Here is a 25,479-nt window from a genome sequence, read left to right on the forward strand (position 1 = left end):
GCATCATCCTAGACACCCTAGACCCAGTGCGATCTCAAGTGATCTCAAGTGCACTTCACACTGCCCTCTCCCATCTGGACAATAGGGGGAATAACTATGTGAAAATACTGTTCATATTCTACAGCTCAGCGTTCAACACCATAGTCCCCTCCAAGCTCATTACCAAGCTGGAACCCTGGGATTGAACACCTCCCTTTGTAACTGGATCCTGTACTTCCTGATGGGACGGGCCCCAGGTAGTGAGGGTAGGCAACAGCACAAACACCTCCCCGGCATGCTGACCCTCAACACGGGGGCCCATCAAGGGCTCCTGTACTCTCTGTTCACCCACGACTGCATGGCCACGCACGACTCCAACAACATCATCAAGTTTGCTGACGACGTGACGGTGATAGGCCTGGTGTCCGACTGCGATGAGACAGTCTACAGGGAGGAGGTCAGAGATTTGGTAGTGCGGTACCATAACAGCAACCTCTTCCTCAAAGTCAGTAAGACCAAGGAGCTGATCGTGGACTACAGGAGAAAGAGGGGAGAGCATTCTCCCATCCATATTTGCGGGGCTGTAGTGGGGTGGGTCAAGAGCTTCAAGTTCCTTGGCGTCCACATCACTAGGGACTTAACACAATCCACACACACACCCGCACAGTCATGGAAATGGCAGAACAGCCGTCAGGAGGATAATTTTTTTTTTGCATGGGCCCTCGGATCCTCAAAAAGTTTTACAGCTGCATCATCATCGAGAGCATTTTGACTGGCTACTTTACTGCTTGGTAGAGCGGACAGCCCAGTACATCACTGGGGCCAAAGAATTCCCATAGACTCAAGCCAACCAAGCCATAGACTGTTCAGTCTGCTACCATCCAGGAAACGGTACCGGAGCATCGGCTCTCGGACCAATAGGCTCCGAGACAGCTTCCACCCACGAGCTTCCACCCCAATAGGCTCCGAGACAGCTTCCACCCCCGATACGACTGCTAAATAGTTAATTAATGGTTACCTGGACTACCTGCACTGACTCTACGCAAAATATGAAATAACACATATGGAATCATGTAGTAACCAACAAAAGTGTTTCTTCAAAGTAGCCACCCCTTTGCCTTGATGACAGCTTTGAACTTTGAAGAATCTAAAATCGAAATATATATTTTGATTTGTTTAACACTTTTTTGGTTACTACATGATTCCATATCTGTTATTTCATGGTGTTGATGTCATCAGTAGTATTGTACAATGTAGAAAATAGTAAAAATAAATAATAACCCTTGAATGAGTAGGTATGTCCAAACTTTTGACTGGTACTGTACACACTATATATACACACTACACTGACACTCCCACACAAAACCCCCACACATTCACACACACTACATACTCACACACACGCATACCGACAACACAAACACACATTCAAACATTGATCTGGTACTGGTACTCCCTGTATATAGCTCCACATTGATCTGGTACTGGTACTCCCTGTATATAGCTCCACATTGATCTGGTACTTCCTGTATATAGCTCCACATTGATCTGGTACTTCCTGTTTATAGCTCCATTCTTGTGTATTTCATTCCTCCTGTTGATATTGTTATTTTTATTATAATTGTTTAACTCTGCATCATTGGGGGGGCTCATAAGCAAGCATTTCACGGTTAAGTCTACACACGTTGTATTCGGGGGCATGTGACAAATAGAATCTGATTTGATTTCGATAGATTCACGTAAACTAAAAACTTACCTTGGATCATTATTTGTTAAATCGAAAGAGAATAAATTCATTATATTTCTGTGATTTGTTTTAGCTGTGGAGTTGGCCACGCCCTCCTTGGTTTTCATTGGTTAATGGCCAACATTCGTCAAGGCGCTTCAGTAAAGTGTGTGATTCTAGAGAGGAGTTGAGTTTGGACAGTGTACACCCGTGACACTATTTTGTATATAATCTGTCATAAATAAGATACATATTTGCAGCTGTATTCTGTAAAATGGTCGGGGTAAAGGTAATCGGAAATGATTCAGAATTCCAACCTGAGCTAGCAGAAGCCGGCTCAAGGCTTGCGGTAGTGAAGTTCACAATGGCCGGGTAAGGTTCAAAATCTGTTCCCAGGCCCTGGCTTTACCAGCTAGCTATGATCTACACTGAAATGAGTGATCCACTTTCATTTGTGAATGTATAACCAGATAGTTAGTCAATTTGTTTCGGATTTCACGGTGCATCAGTTGTTGAGTATTTTCAAAAAGCTATTTTAAAAGTGTGACAAAAATAACTAACGATAACTTAACTCGGACAACATACCACGCTGTTAGGTAACTAACGTTAGCTAGATAGCTTAGCCAGCTATGACTTAGCAATATCAGACAGGCTAAGCTAGCTAGACAACTTTGTTAACAGCATGACAGTAGTCTGGTACTAGCTATCTAACAATACAGTCAAGTATGTTCGATATAATCTGTGGTACATAGAAGTAATATTATCTAGCTAGCCATCCACCTATCTGGCTAGTGGTTTTAATAGGCATCTACTAGCGAGCTATGCTCTTCCCCGTGAAGGGAACTCAACAGCTATGTTTGCTAACGTTCGTTAGCTAGTTAACGATCTAGATAACTGGCGAACTCTGAAGAATAATGCTTAGCCAGCTATTGCTTTAGCTACTGCACATGTAAGGCTTACTTTAGCATTTATGTTTTGTTTATAACAGCCATTGTTAATAGCTAGTTAACTAACGTTAGCCATTTAACTAAACTTCGGGTTTAGTTGACAATAGCTTCCTATTAAACTCCTCTTCGCTCCCCAGGTGTCGACCCTGTGTCAGAATATCCCCTCCTTTCAACATGTTGAGTAACAAGTACCCACACGTAATTTTTCTTGAAGTAGATGTACACGTCTGTCAGGTGAGGTTATTTTTTTGGAGTTTTATTAATACAGCCTACTGTGTCGTTATCAAAACACCAGGTACTCCATTATGTTGTTGTTGTCGTCATAGGAGACTGGGTAAACAAGAAGTGATGTATAGCCTCAGACATGTCAACATCCTCATGTTATTCATTGAGCAATACAGATGATGACGTCTGGTATGTGTGTTGAGGCACGTGACTAAGACTTGAATGTCAATCTCCCTCTTTCAGGCAACGGCTGCCGCCAACAACATCTCTGCAACGCCAACGTTTTTGTTTTTCCGTAACAAAGTGCGAATTGACCTGTATCAAGGTGCAGATGCCTCAGGTCTAGAGGAGAAGATCAAGCAGCATGTAGAAAACGACCCTGGAAGCAACGAGGACTCAGACATTCCCAAGGGATATGTGAGTATATGATGAACTACATCACTCGTGTGAGTTTCCCAAAATGTAAAGATAATCTTTAGAATTAAGATCATAGTTTGTCTATTGCCCAGCAACTAGCTTAACCGATCTTTATGTTTTTTGGGAAGTTCACCCTAGGCTAGATATACTTCTGAGTTCTGTCCTTGTCTTCCCGACCTGGGACGCAAACTCAGAACACCTCCCTGTCTTCCCGAGACAGGACGTGAACTCAGAACCCCTCCCTGTCTTCCCGAGACAGGACGTGAACTCAGAACCCCTCCCTGTCTTTCCGAGACAGGATGTGAACTCAGATCCCCTCCCTGTCTTGCACTGTCAATGCTGACTGATTTCTGGGTCTGTGGTGACGGTATCCCAGGACAGGTCTCAGGAAGGCAGTAGCAAGGTTTAGCATAAGTCGAAGCTAACCATACGCTACATAAGCTCACATTTCAGTAAAGCAGTGTCAACATTTAGGGTGATGCTTTACACAACTACACAAGTAGGTGCGAGAACCTCTGACTAGAATGAAATCTTTATTTTTGTGCTCGCTTCTAATGTGCACTTAACATGGGTTCACCTTGTGTGCGTCCTTTAAAAAAATATATTTTTGTACTGTGTCTGTGTGTTCAGATGGACCTGATGCCGTTTGTGAACAAAACTGGCTGTGAGTGCCTAAATGAGAGTGACGAAAGCGGCTTTGAAAACTGCTTAGTCAAGGACACCACCTACCTGGAGTCTGACTGTGATGAACAGGTGAGTCTGAGGATGGATGGATGTTAGGTTCTTCTCTTTAGGTCAGAGCGGTCTGAATGTGTTCAGTCCAGTCACCTGTTGTGAGGTTTTACTGAGTTGTGCAGCGGTATAAGGCACTGCATCTCAGTGCAGGAGGTGTCACTACAGTCCCTGGTTCGAATCCACGTTAAATCACGTCGGGCCGTGATTGGGAGTCCATTGTGCCGTGCACAATTGTCCCAGCGTCATCCGCGTTTGGCCGGGGTAGGCTGTCAATGTAAATAAGAATTTGTTCATAACTGACTTGCCTAGTTAAATAAAGATTACATTTATAAAAAATGACTGCAAGTACCCCCCCCCCCCCCATGTCCATTTGAAAATGATTGCCCTGGTTATGGAATTAATTGACGAGACCCACGTGGAACACAGACACTTTTTCCTTCTTAGTGTGGGATGTTACGTTCTATTGATGTCAGCGTGGAAACTAGACTAATAGATGTATAGTATCACCCCTCACTGACAGACTAATAGATGTATAGTATCACCCCTCACTGACAGACTAATAGATGTATAGTATCACCCCTCACTGACTAGACTAATAGATGTATAGTATCACCCCTCACTGACTAGACTAATAGATGTATAGTATCACCCCTCACTGACTAGACTAATAGATGTATAGTATCACCCCTCACTGACAGACTAATAGATGTATAGTAACACCCCTCACTGACTAGACTAATAGATGTATAGTAACACCCCTCACTGACTAGACTAATAGATGTATAGTATCACCCCTCACTGACTAGACTAATAGATGTATAGTATCACCCCTCACTGACAGACTAATAGATGTATAGTATCACCCCTCACTGACTAGACTAATAGATGTATAGTATCACCCCTCACTGACTAGACTAATAGATGTATAGTATCACCCCTCACTGACTAGACTAATAGATGTATAGTATCACCCCTCACTGACTAGACTAATAGATGTATAGTATCACCCCTCACTGACTAGACTAATAGATGTATAGTAACACCCCTCACTGACTAGACTAATAGATGTATAGTATCACCCCTCACTGACAGACTAGACTAATAGATGTATAGTATCACCCCTCACTGACTAGACTAATAGATGTATAGTATCACCCCTCACTGACTAGACTAATAGATGTATAGTATCACCCCTCACTGACTAGACTAATAGATGTATAGTATCACCCCTCACTGACTAGACTAATAGATGTATAGTATCACCCCTCACTGACTAGACTAATAGATGTATAGTATCACCCCTCACTGACTAGACTAATAGATGTATAGTATCACCCCTCACTGACAGACTAATAGATGTATAGTATCACCCCTCACTGACTAGACTAATAGATGTATAGTATCACCCCTCACTGACTAGACTAATAGATGTATAGTATCACCCCTCACTGACTAGACTAATAGATGTATAGTATCACCCCTCACTGACTAGACTAATAGATGTATAGTATCACCCCTCACTGACTAGACTAATAGATGTATAGTATCACCCCTCACTGACTAGACTAATAGATGTATAGTATCACCCCTCACTGACTAGACTAATAGATGTATAGTATCACCCCTCACTGACAGACTAATAGATGTATAGTATCACCCCTCACTGACTAGACTAATAGATGTATAGTATCACCCCTCACTGACTAGACTAATAGATGTATAGTAACACCCCTCACTGACTAGACTAATAGATGTATAGTATCACCCCTCACTGACTAGACTAATAGATGTATAGTATCACCCCTCACTGACTAGACTAATAGATGTATAGTATCACCCCTCACTGACTAGACTAATAGATGTATAGTAACACCCCTCACTGACTAGACTAATAGATGTATAGTATCACCCCTCACTGACTAGACTAATAGATGTATAGTATCACCCCTCACTGACTAGACTAATAGATGTATAGTATCACCCCTCACTGACAGACTAATAGATGTATAGTATCACCCCTCACTGACTAGACTAATAGATGTATAGTATCACCCCTCACTGACTAGACTAATAGATGTATAGTATCACCCCTCACTGACTAGACTAATAGATGTATAGTATCACCCCTCACTGACAGACTAATAGATGTATAGTATCACCCCTCACTGACTAGACTAATAGATGTATAGTATCACCCCTCACTGACAGACTAATAGATGTATAGTATCACCCCTCACTGACAGACTAATAGATGTATAGTATCACCCCTCACTGACTAGACTAATAGATGTATAGTATCACCCCTCACTGACTAGACTAATAGATGTATAGTATCACCCCTCACTGACAGACTAATAGATGTATAGTATCACCCCTCACTGACTAGACTAATAGATGTATAGTATCACCCCTCACTGACAGACTAATAGATGTATAGTATCACCCCTCACTGACTAGACTAATAGATGTATAGTATCACCCCTCACTGACTAGACTAATAGATGTATAGTATCACCCCTCACTGACAGACTAATAGATGTATAGTATCACCCCTCACTGACTAGACTAATAGATGTATAGTATCACCCCTCACTGACTAGACTAATAGATGTATAGTATCACCCCTCACTGACTAGACTAATAGATGTATAGTATCACCCCTCACTGACTAGACTAATAGATGTATAGTAACACCCCTCACTGACAGACTAATAGATGTATAGTATCACCCCTCACTGACTAGACTAATAGATGTATAGTATCACCCCTCACTGACTAGACTAATAGATGTATAGTATCACCCCTCACTGACTAGACTAATAGATGTATAATATCACCCCTCACTGACTAGACTAATAGATGTATAGTATCACCCCTCACTGACTAGACTAATAGATGTATAGTATCACCCCTCACTGACTAGACTAATAGATGTATAGTATCACCCCTCACTGACTAGACTAATAGATGTATAGTATCACCCCTCACTGACTAGACTAATAGATGTATAGTATCACCCCTCACTGACTAGACTAATAGATGTATAGTATCACCCCTCACTGACTAGACTAATAGATGTATAGTAACACCCCTCACTGACTAGACTAATAGATGTATAGTAACACCCCTCACTGACTAGACTAATAGATGTATAGTATCACCCCTCACTGACTAGACTAATAGATGTATAGTATCACCCCTCACTGACTAGACTAATAGATGTATAGTAACACCCCTCACTGACTAGACTAATAGATGTATAGTATCACCCCTCACTGACTAGACTAATAGATGTATAGTAACACCCCTCACTGACAGACTAATAGATGTATAGTATCACCCCTCACTGACAGACTAATAGATGTATAGTATCACCCCTCACTGACTAGACTAATAGATGTATAGTAACACCCCTCACTGACTAGACTAATAGATGTATAGTATCACCCCTCACTGACTAGACTAATAGATGTATAGTAACACCCCTCACTGACTAGACTAATAGATGTATAGTATCACCCCTCACTGACTAGACTAATAGATGTATAGTATCACCCCTCACTGACAGACTAATAGATGTATAGTATCACCCCTCACTGACAGACTAATAGATGTATAGTATCACCCCTCACTGACAGACTAATAGATGTATAGTATCACCCCTCACTGACTAGACTAATAGATGTATAGTAACACCCCTCACTGACTAGACTAATAGATGTATAGTATCACCCCTCACTGACTAGACTAATAGATGTATAGTAACACCCCTCACTGACTAGACTAATAGATGTATAGTATCACCCCTCACTGACTAGACTAATAGATGTATAGTATCACCCCTCACTGACTAGACTAATAGATGTATAGTATCACCCCTCACTGACTAGACTAATAGATGTATAGTATCACCCCTCACTGACTAGACTAATAGATGTATAGTATCACCCCTCACTGACTAGACTAATAGATGTATAGTATCACCCCTCACTGACTAGACTAATAGATGTATAGTATCACCCCTCACTGACTAGACTAATAGATGTATAGTATCACCCCTCACTGACTAGACTAATAGATGTATAGTATCACCCCTCACTGACTAGACTAATAGATGTATAGTATCACCCCTCACTGACTAGACTAATAGATGTATAGTATCACCCCTCACTGACAGACTAATAGATGTATAGTATCACCCCTCACTGACAGACTAATAGATGTATAGTATCACCCCTCACTGACTAGACTAATAGATGTATAGTATCACCCCTCACTGACTAGACTAATAGATGTATAGTATCACCCCTCACTGACTAGACTAATAGATGTATAGTATCACCCCTCACTGACTAGACTAATAGATGTATAGTATCACCCCTCACTGACTAGACTAATAGATGTATAGTAACACCCCTCACTGACTAGACTAATAGATGTATAGTATCACCCCTCACTGACAGACTAGACTAATAGATGTATAGTATCACCCCTCACTGACTAGACTAATAGATGTATAGTATCACCCCTCACTGACTAGACTAATAGATGTATAGTATCACCCCTCACTGACTAGACTAATAGATGTATAGTATCACCCCTCACTGACTAGACTAATAGATGTATAGTATCACCCCTCACTGACAGACTAATAGATGTATAGTATCACCCCTCACTGACTAGACTAATAGATGTATAGTATCACCCCTCACTGACTAGACTAATAGATGTATAGTATCACCCCTCACTGACTAGACTAATAGATGTATAGTATCACCCCTCACTGACTAGACTAATAGATGTATAGTATCACCCCTCACTGACTAGACTAATAGATGTATAGTATCACCCCTCACTGACTAGACTAATAGATGTATAGTATCACCCCTCACTGACAGACTAATAGATGTATAGTATCACCCCTCACTGACTAGACTAATAGATGTATAGTATCACCCCTCACTGACTAGACTAATAGATGTATAGTATCACCCCTCACTGACTAGACTAATAGATGTATAGTATCACCCCTCACTGACAGACTAGACTAATAGATGTATAGTATCACCCCTCACTGACTAGACTAATAGATGTATAGTATCACCCCTCACTGACTAGACTAATAGATGTATAGTATCACCCCTCACTGACAGACTAATAGATGTATAGTATCACCCCTCACTGACTAGACTAATAGATGTATAGTATCACCCCTCACTGACTAGACTAATAGATGTATAGTATCACCCCTCACTGACTAGACTAATAGATGTATAGTATCACCCCTCACTGACAGACTAATAGATGTATAGTATCACCCCTCACTGACTAGACTAATAGATGTATAGTATCACCCCTCACTGACTAGACTAATAGATGTATAGTATCACCCCTCACTGACTAGACTAATAGATGTATAGTATCACCCCTCACTGACAGACTAATAGATGTATAGTATCACCCCTCACTGACTAGACTAATAGATGTATAGTATCACCCCTCACTGACTAGACTAATAGATGTATAGTATCACCCCTCACTGACTAGACTAATAGATGTATAGTATCACCCCTCACTGACTAGACTAATAGATGTATAGTATCACCCCTCACTGACAGACTAATAGATGTATAGTATCACCCCTCACTGACTAGACTAATAGATGTATAGTATCACCCCTCACTGACAGACTAATAGATGTATAGTATCACCCCTCACTGACTAGACTAATAGATGTATAGTATCACCCCTCACTGACTAGACTAATAGATGTATAGTATCACCCCTCACTGACTAGACTAATAGATGTATAGTATCACCCCTCACTGACTAGACTAATAGATGTATAGTATCACCCCTCACTGACTAGACTAATAGATGTATAGTATCACCCCTCACTGACTAGACTAATAGATGTATAGTAACACCCCTCACTGACTAGACTAATAGATGTATAGTATCACCCCTCACTGACTAGACTAATAGATGTATAGTAACACCCCTCACTGACTAGACTAATAGATGTATAGTATCACCCCTCACTGACTAGACTAATAGATGTATAGTAACACCCCTCACTGACTAGACTAATAGATGTATAGTATCACCCCTCACTGACAGACTAATAGATGTATAGTAACACCCCTCACTGACTAGACTAATAGATGTATAGTATCACCCCTCACTGACTAGACTAATAGATGTATAGTATCACCCCTCACTGACTAGACTAATAGATGTATAGTATCACCCCTCACTGACTAGACTAATAGATGTATAGTATCACCCCTCACTGACAGACTAATAGATGTATAGTATCACCCCTCACTGACTAGACTAATAGATGTATAGTATCACCCCTCACTGACTAGACTAATAGATGTATAGTATCACCCCTCACTGACTAGACTAATAGATGTATAGTATCACCCCTCACTGACTAGACTAATAGATGTATAGTATCACCCCTCACTGACTAGACTAATAGATGTATAGTATCACCCCTCACTGACTAGACTAATAGATGTATAGTATCACCCCTCACTGACAGACTAATAGATGTATAGTATCACCCCTCACTGACTAGACTAATAGATGTATAGTATCACCCCTCACTGACTAGACTAATAGATGTATAGTATCACCCCTCACTGACTAGACTAATAGATGTATAGTATCACCCCTCACTGACTAGACTAATAGATGTATAGTATCACCCCTCACTGACTAGACTAATAGATGTATAGTATCACCCCTCACTGACAGACTAATAGATGTATAGTATCACCCCTCACTGACTAGACTAATAGATGTATAGTATCACCCCTCACTGACAGACTAATAGATGTATAGTAACACCCCTCACTGACTAGACTAATAGATGTATAGTATCACCCCTCACTGACTAGACTAATAGATGTATAGTATCACCCCTCACTGACTAGACTAATAGATGTATAGTATCACCCCTCACTGACTAGACTAATAGATGTATAGTAACACCCCTCACTGACTAGACTAATAGATGTATAGTATCACCCCTCACTGACTAGACTAATAGATGTATAGTATCACCCCTCACTGACTAGACTAATAGATGTATAGTATCACCCCTCACTGACAGACTAATAGATGTATAGTATCACCCCTCACTGACTAGACTAATAGATGTATAGTATCACCCCTCACTGACTAGACTAATAGATGTATAGTATCACCCCTCACTGACTAGACTAATAGATGTATAGTATCACCCCTCACTGACAGACTAATAGATGTATAGTATCACCCCTCACTGACTAGACTAATAGATGTATAGTATCACCCCTCACTGACAGACTAATAGATGTATAGTATCACCCCTCACTGACAGACTAATAGATGTATAGTATCACCCCTCACTGACTAGACTAATAGATGTATAGTATCACCCCTCACTGACTAGACTAATAGATGTATAGTATCACCCCTCACTGACAGACTAATAGATGTATAGTATCACCCCTCACTGACTAGACTAATAGATGTATAGTATCACCCCTCACTGACAGACTAATAGATGTATAGTATCACCCCTCACTGACTAGACTAATAGATGTATAGTATCACCCCTCACTGACTAGACTAATAGATGTATAGTATCACCCCTCACTGACAGACTAATAGATGTATAGTATCACCCCTCACTGACTAGACTAATAGATGTATAGTATCACCCCTCACTGACTAGACTAATAGATGTATAGTATCACCCCTCACTGACTAGACTAATAGATGTATAGTATCACCCCTCACTGACTAGACTAATAGATGTATAGTAACACCCCTCACTGACAGACTAATAGATGTATAGTATCACCCCTCACTGACTAGACTAATAGATGTATAGTATCACCCCTCACTGACTAGACTAATAGATGTATAGTATCACCCCTCACTGACTAGACTAATAGATGTATAATATCACCCCTCACTGACTAGACTAATAGATGTATAGTATCACCCCTCACTGACTAGACTAATAGATGTATAGTATCACCCCTCACTGACTAGACTAATAGATGTATAGTATCACCCCTCACTGACTAGACTAATAGATGTATAGTATCACCCCTCACTGACTAGACTAATAGATGTATAGTATCACCCCTCACTGACTAGACTAATAGATGTATAGTATCACCCCTCACTGACTAGACTAATAGATGTATAGTAACACCCCTCACTGACTAGACTAATAGATGTATAGTAACACCCCTCACTGACTAGACTAATAGATGTATAGTATCACCCCTCACTGACTAGACTAATAGATGTATAGTATCACCCCTCACTGACTAGACTAATAGATGTATAGTAACACCCCTCACTGACTAGACTAATAGATGTATAGTATCACCCCTCACTGACTAGACTAATAGATGTATAGTAACACCCCTCACTGACAGACTAATAGATGTATAGTATCACCCCTCACTGACAGACTAATAGATGTATAGTATCACCCCTCACTGACTAGACTAATAGATGTATAGTAACACCCCTCACTGACTAGACTAATAGATGTATAGTATCACCCCTCACTGACTAGACTAATAGATGTATAGTAACACCCCTCACTGACTAGACTAATAGATGTATAGTATCACCCCTCACTGACTAGACTAATAGATGTATAGTATCACCCCTCACTGACAGACTAATAGATGTATAGTATCACCCCTCACTGACAGACTAATAGATGTATAGTATCACCCCTCACTGACAGACTAATAGATGTATAGTATCACCCCTCACTGACTAGACTAATAGATGTATAGTAACACCCCTCACTGACTAGACTAATAGATGTATAGTATCACCCCTCACTGACTAGACTAATAGATGTATAGTAACACCCCTCACTGACTAGACTAATAGATGTATAGTATCACCCCTCACTGACTAGACTAATAGATGTATAGTATCACCCCTCACTGACTAGACTAATAGATGTATAGTATCACCCCTCACTGACTAGACTAATAGATGTATAGTATCACCCCTCACTGACTAGACTAATAGATGTATAGTATCACCCCTCACTGACTAGACTAATAGATGTATAGTATCACCCCTCACTGACTAGACTAATAGATGTATAGTATCACCCCTCACTGACTAGACTAATAGATGTATAGTATCACCCCTCACTGACTAGACTAATAGATGTATAGTATCACCCCTCACTGACTAGACTAATAGATGTATAGTATCACCCCTCACTGACTAGACTAATAGATGTATAGTATCACCCCTCACTGACAGACTAATAGATGTATAGTATCACCCCTCACTGACAGACTAATAGATGTATAGTATCACCCCTCACTGACTAGACTAATAGATGTATAGTATCACCCCTCACTGACTAGACTAATAGATGTATAGTATCACCCCTCACTGACTAGACTAATAGATGTATAGTATCACCCCTCACTGACTAGACTAATAGATGTATAGTATCACCCCTCACTGACTAGACTAATAGATGTATAGTAACACCCCTCACTGACTAGACTAATAGATGTATAGTATCACCCCTCACTGACAGACTAGACTAATAGATGTATAGTATCACCCCTCACTGACTAGACTAATAGATGTATAGTATCACCCCTCACTGACTAGACTAATAGATGTATAGTATCACCCCTCACTGACTAGACTAATAGATGTATAGTATCACCCCTCACTGACTAGACTAATAGATGTATAGTATCACCCCTCACTGACAGACTAATAGATGTATAGTATCACCCCTCACTGACTAGACTAATAGATGTATAGTATCACCCCTCACTGACTAGACTAATAGATGTATAGTATCACCCCTCACTGACTAGACTAATAGATGTATAGTATCACCCCTCACTGACTAGACTAATAGATGTATAGTATCACCCCTCACTGACTAGACTAATAGATGTATAGTATCACCCCTCACTGACTAGACTAATAGATGTATAGTATCACCCCTCACTGACAGACTAATAGATGTATAGTATCACCCCTCACTGACTAGACTAATAGATGTATAGTATCACCCCTCACTGACTAGACTAATAGATGTATAGTATCACCCCTCACTGACTAGACTAATAGATGTATAGTATCACCCCTCACTGACAGACTAGACTAATAGATGTATAGTATCACCCCTCACTGACTAGACTAATAGATGTATAGTATCACCCCTCACTGACTAGACTAATAGATGTATAGTATCACCCCTCACTGACAGACTAATAGATGTATAGTATCACCCCTCACTGACTAGACTAATAGATGTATAGTATCACCCCTCACTGACTAGACTAATAGATGTATAGTATCACCCCTCACTGACTAGACTAATAGATGTATAGTATCACCCCTCACTGACAGACTAATAGATGTATAGTATCACCCCTCACTGACTAGACTAATAGATGTATAGTATCACCCCTCACTGACTAGACTAATAGATGTATAGTATCACCCCTCACTGACTAGACTAATAGATGTATAGTATCACCCCTCACTGACAGACTAATAGATGTATAGTATCACCCCTCACTGACTAGACTAATAGATGTATAGTATCACCCCTCACTGACTAGACTAATAGATGTATAGTATCACCCCTCACTGACTAGACTAATAGATGTATAGTATCACCCCTCACTGACTAGACTAATAGATGTATAGTATCACCCCTCACTGACAGACTAATAGATGTATAGTATCACCCCTCACTGACTAGACTAATAGATGTATAGTATCACCCCTCACTGACAGACTAATAGATGTATAGTATCACCCCTCACTGACTAGACTAATAGATGTATAGTATCACCCCTCACTGACTAGACTAATAGATGTATAGTATCACCCCTCACTGACTAGACTAATAGATGTATAGTATCACCCCTCACTGACTAGACTAATAGATGTATAGTATCACCCCTCACTGACTAGACTAATAGATGTATAGTATCACCCCTCACTGACTAGACTAATAGATGTATAGTAACACCCCTCACTGACTAGACTAATAGATGTATAGTATCACCCCTCACTGACTAGACTAATAGATGTATAGTAACACCCCTCACTGACTAGACTAATAGATGTATAGTATCACCCCTCACTGACTAGACTAATAGATGTATAGTAACACCCCTCACTGACTAGACTAATAGATGTATAGTATCACCCCTCACTGACAGACTAATAGATGTATAGTAACACCCCTCACTGACTAGACTAATAGATGTATAGTATCACCCCTCACTGACTAGACTAATAGATGTATAGTATCACCCCTCACTGACTAGACTAATAGATGTATAGTATCACCCCTCACTGACTAGACTAATAGATGTATAGTATCACCCCTCACTGACAGACTAATAGATGTATAGTATCACCCCTCACTGACTAGACTAATAGATGTATAGTATCACCCCTCACTGACTAGACTAATAGATGTATAGTATCACCCCTCACTGACTAGACTAATAGATGTATAGTAACACCCCTCACTGACTAGACTAATAGATGTATAGTATCACCCCTCACTGACAGACTAATAGATGTATAGTATCACCCCTCACTGACAGACTAATAGATGTATAGTATCACCCCTCACTGACAGACTAATAGATGTATAGTATCACCCCTCACTGACTAGACTAATAGATGTATAGTATCACCCCTCACTGACTAGACTAATAGATGTATAGTATCACCCCTCACTGACAGACTAATAGATGTATAGTATCACCCCTCACTGACTAGACTAATAGATGTATAGTATCACCCCTCACTGACTAGACTAATAGATGTATAGTATCACCCCTCACTGACAGACTAATAGATGTATAGTATCACCCCTCACTGACTAGACTAATAGATGTATAGTATCACCCCTCACTGACTAGACTAATAGATGTATAGTATCACCCCTCACTGACTAGACTAATAGATGTATAGTATCACCCCTCACTGACTAGACTAATAGATGTATAGTATCACCCCTCACTGACTAGACTAATAGATGTATAGTATCACCCCTCACTGACTAGACTAATAGATGTATAGTATCACCCCTCACTGACAGACTAATAGATGTATAGTATCACCCCTCACTGACTAGACTAATAGATGTATAGTATCACCCCTCACTGACTAGACTAATAGATGTATAGTATCACCCCTCACTGACTAGACTAATAGATGTATAGTATCACCCCTCACTGACTAGACTAATAGATGTATAGTATCACCCCTCACTGACAGACTAATAGATGTATAGTATCACCCCTCACTGACTAGACTAATAGATGTATAGTATCACCCCTCACTGACTAGACTAATAGATGTATAGTATCACCCCTCACTGACAGACTAATAGATGTATAGTATCACCCCTCACTGACTAGACTAATAGATGTATAGTATCACCCCTCACTGACTAGACTAATAGATGTATAGTATCACCCCTCACTGACAGACTAATAGATGTATAGTATCACCCCTCACTGACTAGACTAATAGATGTATAGTAACACCCCTCACTGACTAGACTAATAGATGTATAGTATCACCCCTCACTGACTAGACTAATAGATGTATAGTATCACCCCTCACTGACTAGACTAATAGATGTATAGTAACACCCCTCACTGACTAGACTAATAGATGTATAGTATCACCCCTCACTGACTAGACTAATAGATGTATAGTATCACCCCTCACTGACTAGACTAATAGATGTATAGTATCACCCCTCACTGACTAGACTAATAGATGTATAGTATCACCCCTCACTGACTAGACTAATAGATGTATAGTATCACCCCTCACTGACAGACTAATAGATGTATAGTATCACCCCTCACTGACTAGACTAATAGATGTATAGTATCACCCCTCACTGACTAGACTAATAGATGTATAGTATCACCCCTCACTGACTAGACTAATAGATGTATAGTATCACCCCTCACTGACTAGACTAATAGATGTATAGTATCACCCCTCACTGACTAGACTAATAGATGTATAGTATCACCCCTCACTGACAGACTAATAGATGTATAGTATCACCCCTCACTGACTAGACTAATAGATGTATAGTATCACCCCTCACTGACTAGACTAATAGATGTATAGTATCACCCCTCACTGACTAGACTAATAGATGTATAGTATCACCCCTCACTGACAGACTAATAGATGTATAGTATCACCCCTCACTGACTAGACTAATAGATGTATAGTATCACCCCTCACTGACAGACTAATAGATGTATAGTATCACCCCTCACTGACTAGACTAATAGATGTATAGTATCACCCCTCACTGACTAGACTAATAGATGTATAGTATCACCCCTCACTGACAGACTAATAGATGTATAGTATCACCCCTCACTGACTAGACTAATAGATGTATAGTATCACCCCTCACTGACTAGACTAATAGATGTATAGTAACACCCCTCACTGACTAGACTAATAGATGTATAGTATCACCCCTCACTGACAGACTAATAGATGTATAGTATCACCCCTCACTGACTAGACTAATAGATGTATAGTATCACCCCTCACTGACTAGACTAATAGATGTATAGTATCACCCCTCACTGACTAGACTAATAGATGTATAGTATCACCCCTCACTGACTAGACTAATAGATGTATAGTAACACCCCTCACTGACTAGACTAATAGATGTATAGTATCACCCCTCACTGACAGACTAATAGATGTATAGTATCACCCCTCACTGACTAGACTAATAGATGTATAGTATCACCCCTCACTGACTAGACTAATAGATGTATAGTATCACCCCTCACTGACTAGACTAATAGATGTATAGTAACACCCCTCACTGACTAGACTAATAGATGTATAGTATCACCCCTCACTGACTAGACTAATAGATGTATAGTATCACCCCTCACTGACAGACTAATAGATGTATAGTATCACCCCTCACTGACTAGACTAATAGATGTATAGTATCACCCCTCACTGACTAGACTAATATATGTATAGTATCACCCCTCACTGACTAGACTAATAGATGTATAGTATCACCCCTCACTGACTAGACTAATAGATGTATAGTAACACCCCTCACTGACTAGACTAATAGATGTATAGTATCACCCCTCACTGACAGACTAATAGATGTATAGTATCACCCCTCACTGACTAGACTAATAGATGTATAGTAACACCCCTCACTGACTAGACTAATAGATGTATAGTAACACCCCTCACTGACTAGACTAATAGATGTATAGTATCACCCCTCACTGACTAGACTAATAGATGTATAGTAACACCCCTCACTGACTAGACTAATAGATGTATAGTAACACCCCTCACTGACTAGACTAATAGATGTATAGTATCACCCCTCACTGACTAGACTAATAGATGTATAGTATCACCCCTCACTGACAGACTAATAGATGTATAGTATCACCCCTCACTGACTAGACTAATAGATGTATAGTAACACCCCTCACTGACTAGACTAATAGATGTATAGTAACACCCCTCACTGACTAGACTAATAGATGTATAGTATCACCCCTCACTGACTAGACTAATAGATGTATAGTAACACCCCTCACTGACTAGACTAATAGATGTATAGTAACACCCCTCACTGACTAGACTAATAGATGTATAGTATCACCCCTCACTGACAGACTAATAGATGTATAGTATCACCCCTCACTGACTAGACTAATAGATGTATAGTAACACCCCTCACTGACTAGACTAATAGATGTATAGTAACACCCCTCACTGACTAGACTAATAGATGTATAGTATCACCCCTCACTGACTAGACTAATAGATGTATAGTAACACCCCTCACTGACTAGACTAATAGATGTATAGTAACACCCCTCACTGACTAGACTAATAGATGTATAGTATCACCCCTCACTGACTAGACTAATAGATGTATAGTATCACCCCTCACTGACTAGACTAATAGATGTATAGTAACACCCCTCACTGACTAGACTAATAGATGTATAGTAACACCCCTCACTGACTAGACTAATATATGTATAGTATCACCCCTCACTGACTAGACTAATAGATGTATAGTAACACCCCTCACTGACTAGACTAATAGATGTATAGTAACACCCCTCACTGACTAGACTAATAGATGTATAGTATCACCCCTCACTGACTAGACTAATAGATGTATAGTAACACCCCTCACTGACTAGACTAATAGATGTATAGTAACACCCCTCACTGACTAGACTAATAGATGTATAGTATCACCCCTCACTGACAGACTAATAGATGTATAGTATCACCCCTCACTGACTAGACTAATAGATGTATAGTAACACCCCTCACTGACAGACTAATAGATGTATAGTATCACCCCTCACTGACTAGACTAATAGATGTATAGTATCACCCCTCACTGACTAGACTAATATATGTATAGTATCACCCCTCACTGACTAGACTAATAGATGTATAGTATCACCCCTCACTGACTAGACTAATAGATGTATAATATCACCCCTCACTGACTAGACTAATAGATGTATAGTATCACCCCTCACTGACAGACTAATAGATGTATAGTATCACCCCTCACTGACTAGACTAATAGATGTATAGTATCACCCCTCACTGACAGACTAATAGATGTATAGTATCACCCCTCACTGACTAGACTAATAGATGTATAGTATCACCCCTCACTGACTAGACTAATAGATGTATAGTATCACCCCTCACTGACAGACTAATAGATGTATAGTATCACCCCTCACTGACTAGACTAATAGATGTATAGTATCACCCCTCACTGACTAGACTAATAGATGTATAGTAACACCCCTCACTGACTAGACTAATAGATGTATAGTATCACCCCTCACTGACAGACTAATAGATGTATAGTATCACCCCTCACTGACTAGACTAATAGATGTATAGTATCACCCCTCACTGACTAGACTAATAGATGTATAGTATCACCCCTCACTGACTAGACTAATAGATGTATAGTATCACCCCTCACTGACTAGACTAATAGATGTATAGTAACACCCCTCACTGACTAGACTAATAGATGTATAGTATCACCCCTCACAGACAGACTAATAGATGTATAGTATCACCCCTCACTGACTAGACTAATAGATGTATAGTATCACCCCTCACTGACTAGACTAATAGATGTATAGTATCACCCCTCACTGACTAGACTAATAGATGTATAGTAACACCCCTCACTGACTAGACTAATAGATGTATAGTATCACCCCTCACTGACAGACTAATAGATGTATAGTATCACCCCTCACTGACTAGACTAATAGATGTATAGTATCACCCCTCACTGACTAGACTAATATATGTATAGTATCACCCCTCACTGACTAGACTAATAGATGTATAGTATCACCCCTCACTGACTAGACTAATAGATGTATAGTAACACCCCTCACTGACTAGACTAATAGATGTATAGTATCACCCCTCACTGACAGACTAATAGATGTATAGTATCACCCCCTCACTGACTAGACTAATAGATGTATAGTAACACCCCTCACTGACTAGACTAATAGATGTATAGTAACACCCCTCACTGACTAGACTAATAGATGTATAGTATCACCCCTCACTGACTAGACTAATAGATGTATAGTAACACCCCTCACTGACTAGACTAATAGATGTATAGTAACACCCCTCACTGACTAGACTAATAGATGTATAGTATCACCCCTCACTGACTAGACTAATAGATGTATAGTATCACCCCTCACTGACAGACTAATAGATGTATAGTATCACCCCTCACTGACTAGACTAATAGATGTATAGTAACACCCCTCACTGACTAGACTAATAGATGTATAGTAACACCCCTCACTGACTAGACTAATAGATGTATAGTATCACCCCTCACTGACTAGACTAATAGATGTATAGTAACACCCCTCACTGACTAGACTAATAGATGTATAGTATCACCCCTCACTGACTAGACTAATAGATGTATAGTATCACCCCTCACTGACTAGACTAATAGATGTATAGTATCACCCCTCACTGACTAGACTAATAGATGTATAGTATCACCCCTCACTGACAGACTAATAGATGTATAGTATCACCCCTCACTGACTAGACTAATAGATGTATAGTAACACCCCTCACTGACTAGACTAATAGATGTATAGTAACACCCCTCACTGACTAGACTAATAGATGTATAGTATCACCCCTCACTGACTAGACTAATAGATGTATAGTAACACCCCTCACTGACTAGACTAATAGATGTATAGTAACACCCCTCACTGACTAGACTAATAGATGTATAGTATCACCCCTCACTGACAGACTAATAGATGTATAGTATCACCCCTCACTGACTAGACTAATAGATGTATAGTAACACCCCTCACTGACTAGACTAATAGATGTATAGTAACACCCCTCACTGACTAGACTAATAGATGTATAGTATCACCCCTCACTGACTAGACTAATAGATGTATAGTAACACCCCTCACTGACTAGACTAATAGATGTATAGTAACACCCCTCACTGACTAGACTAATAGATGTATAGTATCACCCCTCACTGACTAGACTAATAGATGTATAGTATCACCCCTCACTGAGTAGACTAATAGATGTATAGTAACACCCCTCACTGACTAGACTAATAGATGTATAGTAACACCCCTCACTGACTAGACTAATATATGTATAGTATCACCCCTCACTGACTAGACTAATAGATGTATAGTAACACCCCTCACTGACTAGACTAATAGATGTATAGTAACACCCCTCACTGACTAGACTAATAGATGTATAGTATCACCCCTCACTGACTAGACTAATAGATGTATAGTAACACCCCTCACTGACTAGACTAATAGATGTATAGTAACACCCCTCACTGACTAGACTAATAGATGTATAGTATCACCCCTCACTGACTAGACTAATAGATGTATAGTATCACCCCTCACTGACAGACTAATAGATGTATAGTATCACCCCTCACTGACTAGACTAATAGATGTATAGTATCACCCCTCACTGACTAGACTAATATATGTATAGTATCACCCCTCACTGACTAGACTAATAGATGTATAGTATCACCCCTCACTGACTAGACTAATAGATGTATAATATCACCCCTCACTGACTAGACTAATAGATGTATAGTATCACCCCTCACTGACAGACTAATATATGTATAGTATCACCCCTCACTGACTAGACTAATAGATGTATAGTATCACCCCTCACTGACAGACTAATAGATGTATAGTATCACCCCTCACTGACTAGACTAATAGATGTATAGTATCACCCCTCACTGACTAGACTAATAGATGTATAGTATCACCCCTCACTGACTAGACTAATAGATGTATAGTATCACCCCTCACTGACTAGACTAATAGATGTATAGTATCACCCCTCACTGACTAGACTAATAGATGTATAGTATCACCCCTCACTGACAGACTAATAGATGTATAGTATCACCCCTCACTGACTAGACTAATAGATGTATAGTATCACCCCTCACTGACTAGACTAATAGATGTATAGTATCACCCCTCACTGACTAGACTAATAGATGTATAGTATCACCCCTCACTGACTAGACTAATAGATGTATAGTATCACCCCTCACTGACTAGACTAATAGATGTATAGTATCACCCCTCACTGACTAGACTAATAGATGTATAGTATCACCCCTCACTGACTAGACTAATAGATGTATAGTAACACCCCTCACTGACTAGACTAATAGATGTATAGTATCACCCCTCACTGACTAGACTAATAGATGTATAGTATCACCCCTCACTGACTAGACTAATAGATGTATAGTATCACCCCTCACTGACTAGACTAATAGATGTATAGTAACACCCCTCACTGACTAGACTAATAGATGTATAGTATCACCCCTCACTGACTAGACTAATAGATGTATAGTATCACCCCTCACTGACAGACTAATAGATGTATAGTATCACCCCTCACTGACTAGACTAATAGATGTATAGTATCACCCCTCACTGACTAGACTAATAGATGTATAGTATCACCCCTCACTGACTAGACTAATAGATGTATAGTATCACCCCTCACTGACTAGACTAATAGATGTATAGTATCACCCCTCACTGACTAGACTAATAGATGTATAGTATCACCCCTCACTGACTAGACTAATAGATGTATAGTATCACCCCTCACTGACTAGACTAATAGATGTATAGTATCACCCCTCACTGACAGACTAATAGATGTATAGTATCACCCCTCACTGACTAGACTAATAGATGTATAGTAACACCCCTCACTGACTAGACTAATAGATGTATAGTATCACCCCTCACTGACTAGACTAATAGATGTATAGTATCACCCCTCACTGACAGACTAATAGATGTATAGTATCACCCCTCACTGACTAGACTAATAGATGTATAGTAACACCCCTCACTGACTAGACTAATAGATGTATAGTATCACCCCTCACTGACTAGACTAATAGAAGTATAGTATCACCCCTCACTGACTAGACTAATAGATGTATAGTATCACCCCTCACTGACTAGACTAATAGATGTATAGTATCACCCCTCACTGACTAGACTAATAGATGTATAGTATCACCCCTCACTGACAGACTAATAGATGTATAGTATCACCCCTCACTGACTAGACTAATAGATGTATAGTATCACCCCTCACTGACTAGACTAATAGATGTATAGTATCACCCCTCACTGACTAGACTAATAGATGTATAGTATCACCCCTCACTGACTAGACTAATAGATGTATAGTATCACCCCTCACTGACAGACTAATAGATGTATAGTATCACCCCTCACTGACTAGACTAATAGATGTATAGTATCACCCCTCACTGACAGACTAATAGATGTATAGTAACACCCCTCACTGACTAGACTAATAGATGTATAGTATCACCCCTCACTGACTAGACTAATAGATGTATAGTATCACCCCTCACTGACTAGACTAATAGATGTATAGTAACACCCCTCACTGACAGACTAATAGATGTATAGTATCACCCCTCACTGACTAGACTAATAGATGTATAGTATCACCCCTCACTGACTAGACTAATAGATGTATAGTATCACCCCTCACTGACTAGACTAATAGATGTATAGTATCACCCCTCACTGACTAGACTAATAGATGTATAGTATCACCCCTCACTGACTAGACTAATAGATGTATAGTATCACCCCTCACTGACTAGACTAATAGATGTATAGTATCACCCCTCACTGACTAGACTAATAGATGTATAGTATCACCCCTCACTGACTAGACTAATAGATGTATAGTATCACCCCTCACTGACTAGACTAATAGATGTATAGTATCACCCCTCACTGACAGACTAATAGATGTATAGTATCACCCCTCACTGACAGACTAATAGATGTATAGTATCACCCCTCACTGACTAGACTAATAGATGTATAGTATCACCCCTCACTGACAGACTAATAGATGTATAGTATCACCCCTCACTGACTAGACTAATAGATGTATAGTATCACCCCTCACTGACAGACTAATAGATGTATAGTATCACCCCTCACTGACAGACTAATAGATGTATAGTATCACCCCTCACTGACTAGACTAATAGATGTATAGTAACACCCCTCACTGACTAGACTAATAGATGTATAGTATCACCCCTCACTGACTAGACTAATAGATGTATAGTATCACCCCTCACTGACTAGACTAATAGATATATAGTATCACCCCTCACTGACTAGACTAATAGATGTATAGTATCACCCCTCACTGACTAGACTAATAGATGTATAGTATCACCCCTCACTGACTAGACTAATAGATGTATAGTATCACCCCTCACTGACTAGACTAATAGATGTATAGTATCACCCCTCACTGACTAGACTAATAGATGTATAGTAACACCCCTCACTGACTAGACTAATAGATGTATAGTATCACCCCTCACTGACTAGACTAATAGATGTATAGTATCACCCCTCACTGACTAGACTAATAGATGTATAGTATCACCCCTCACTGACTAGACTAATAGATGTATAGTATCACCCCTCACTGACTAGACTAATAGATGTATAGTATCACCCCTCACTGACTAGACTAATAGATGTATAGTAACACCCCTCACTGACTAGACTAATAGATGTATAGTATCACCCCTCACTGACTAGACTAATAGATGTATAGTATCACCCCTCACTGACTAGACTAATAGATGTATAGTAACACCCCTCACTGACTAGACTAATAGATGTATAGTAACACCCC

The 25,479-nt window shown here is 39.9% G+C and overlaps 1 protein-coding gene across 1 annotated transcript in view; it reads left to right on the top strand.

Moving 5' to 3' along the window:
* Window positions 1-1,863: 1,863 nt before the first annotated feature.
* The window catches only part of LOC139539230 (thioredoxin-like protein 1), a 27,167-nt gene continuing 3,551 nt past the window's right edge, over window positions 1,864-25,479 (top strand). The window contains exons 1-4 of the mRNA XM_071342115.1: window positions 1,864-2,077; window positions 2,790-2,886; window positions 3,121-3,294; window positions 3,925-4,047. Of these exons, the coding sequence (XP_071198216.1) occupies window positions 1,980-2,077; window positions 2,790-2,886; window positions 3,121-3,294; window positions 3,925-4,047 (492 nt within the window). The 5' untranslated portion in view covers window positions 1,864-1,979. The remainder of the gene's footprint in view (window positions 2,078-2,789; window positions 2,887-3,120; window positions 3,295-3,924; window positions 4,048-25,479) is intronic.

This window comes from Salvelinus alpinus, chromosome 1 (genome assembly GCF_045679555.1).
Source record: "Salvelinus alpinus chromosome 1, SLU_Salpinus.1, whole genome shotgun sequence".
NCBI lineage: Eukaryota > Metazoa > Chordata > Actinopteri > Salmoniformes > Salmonidae > Salvelinus > Salvelinus alpinus.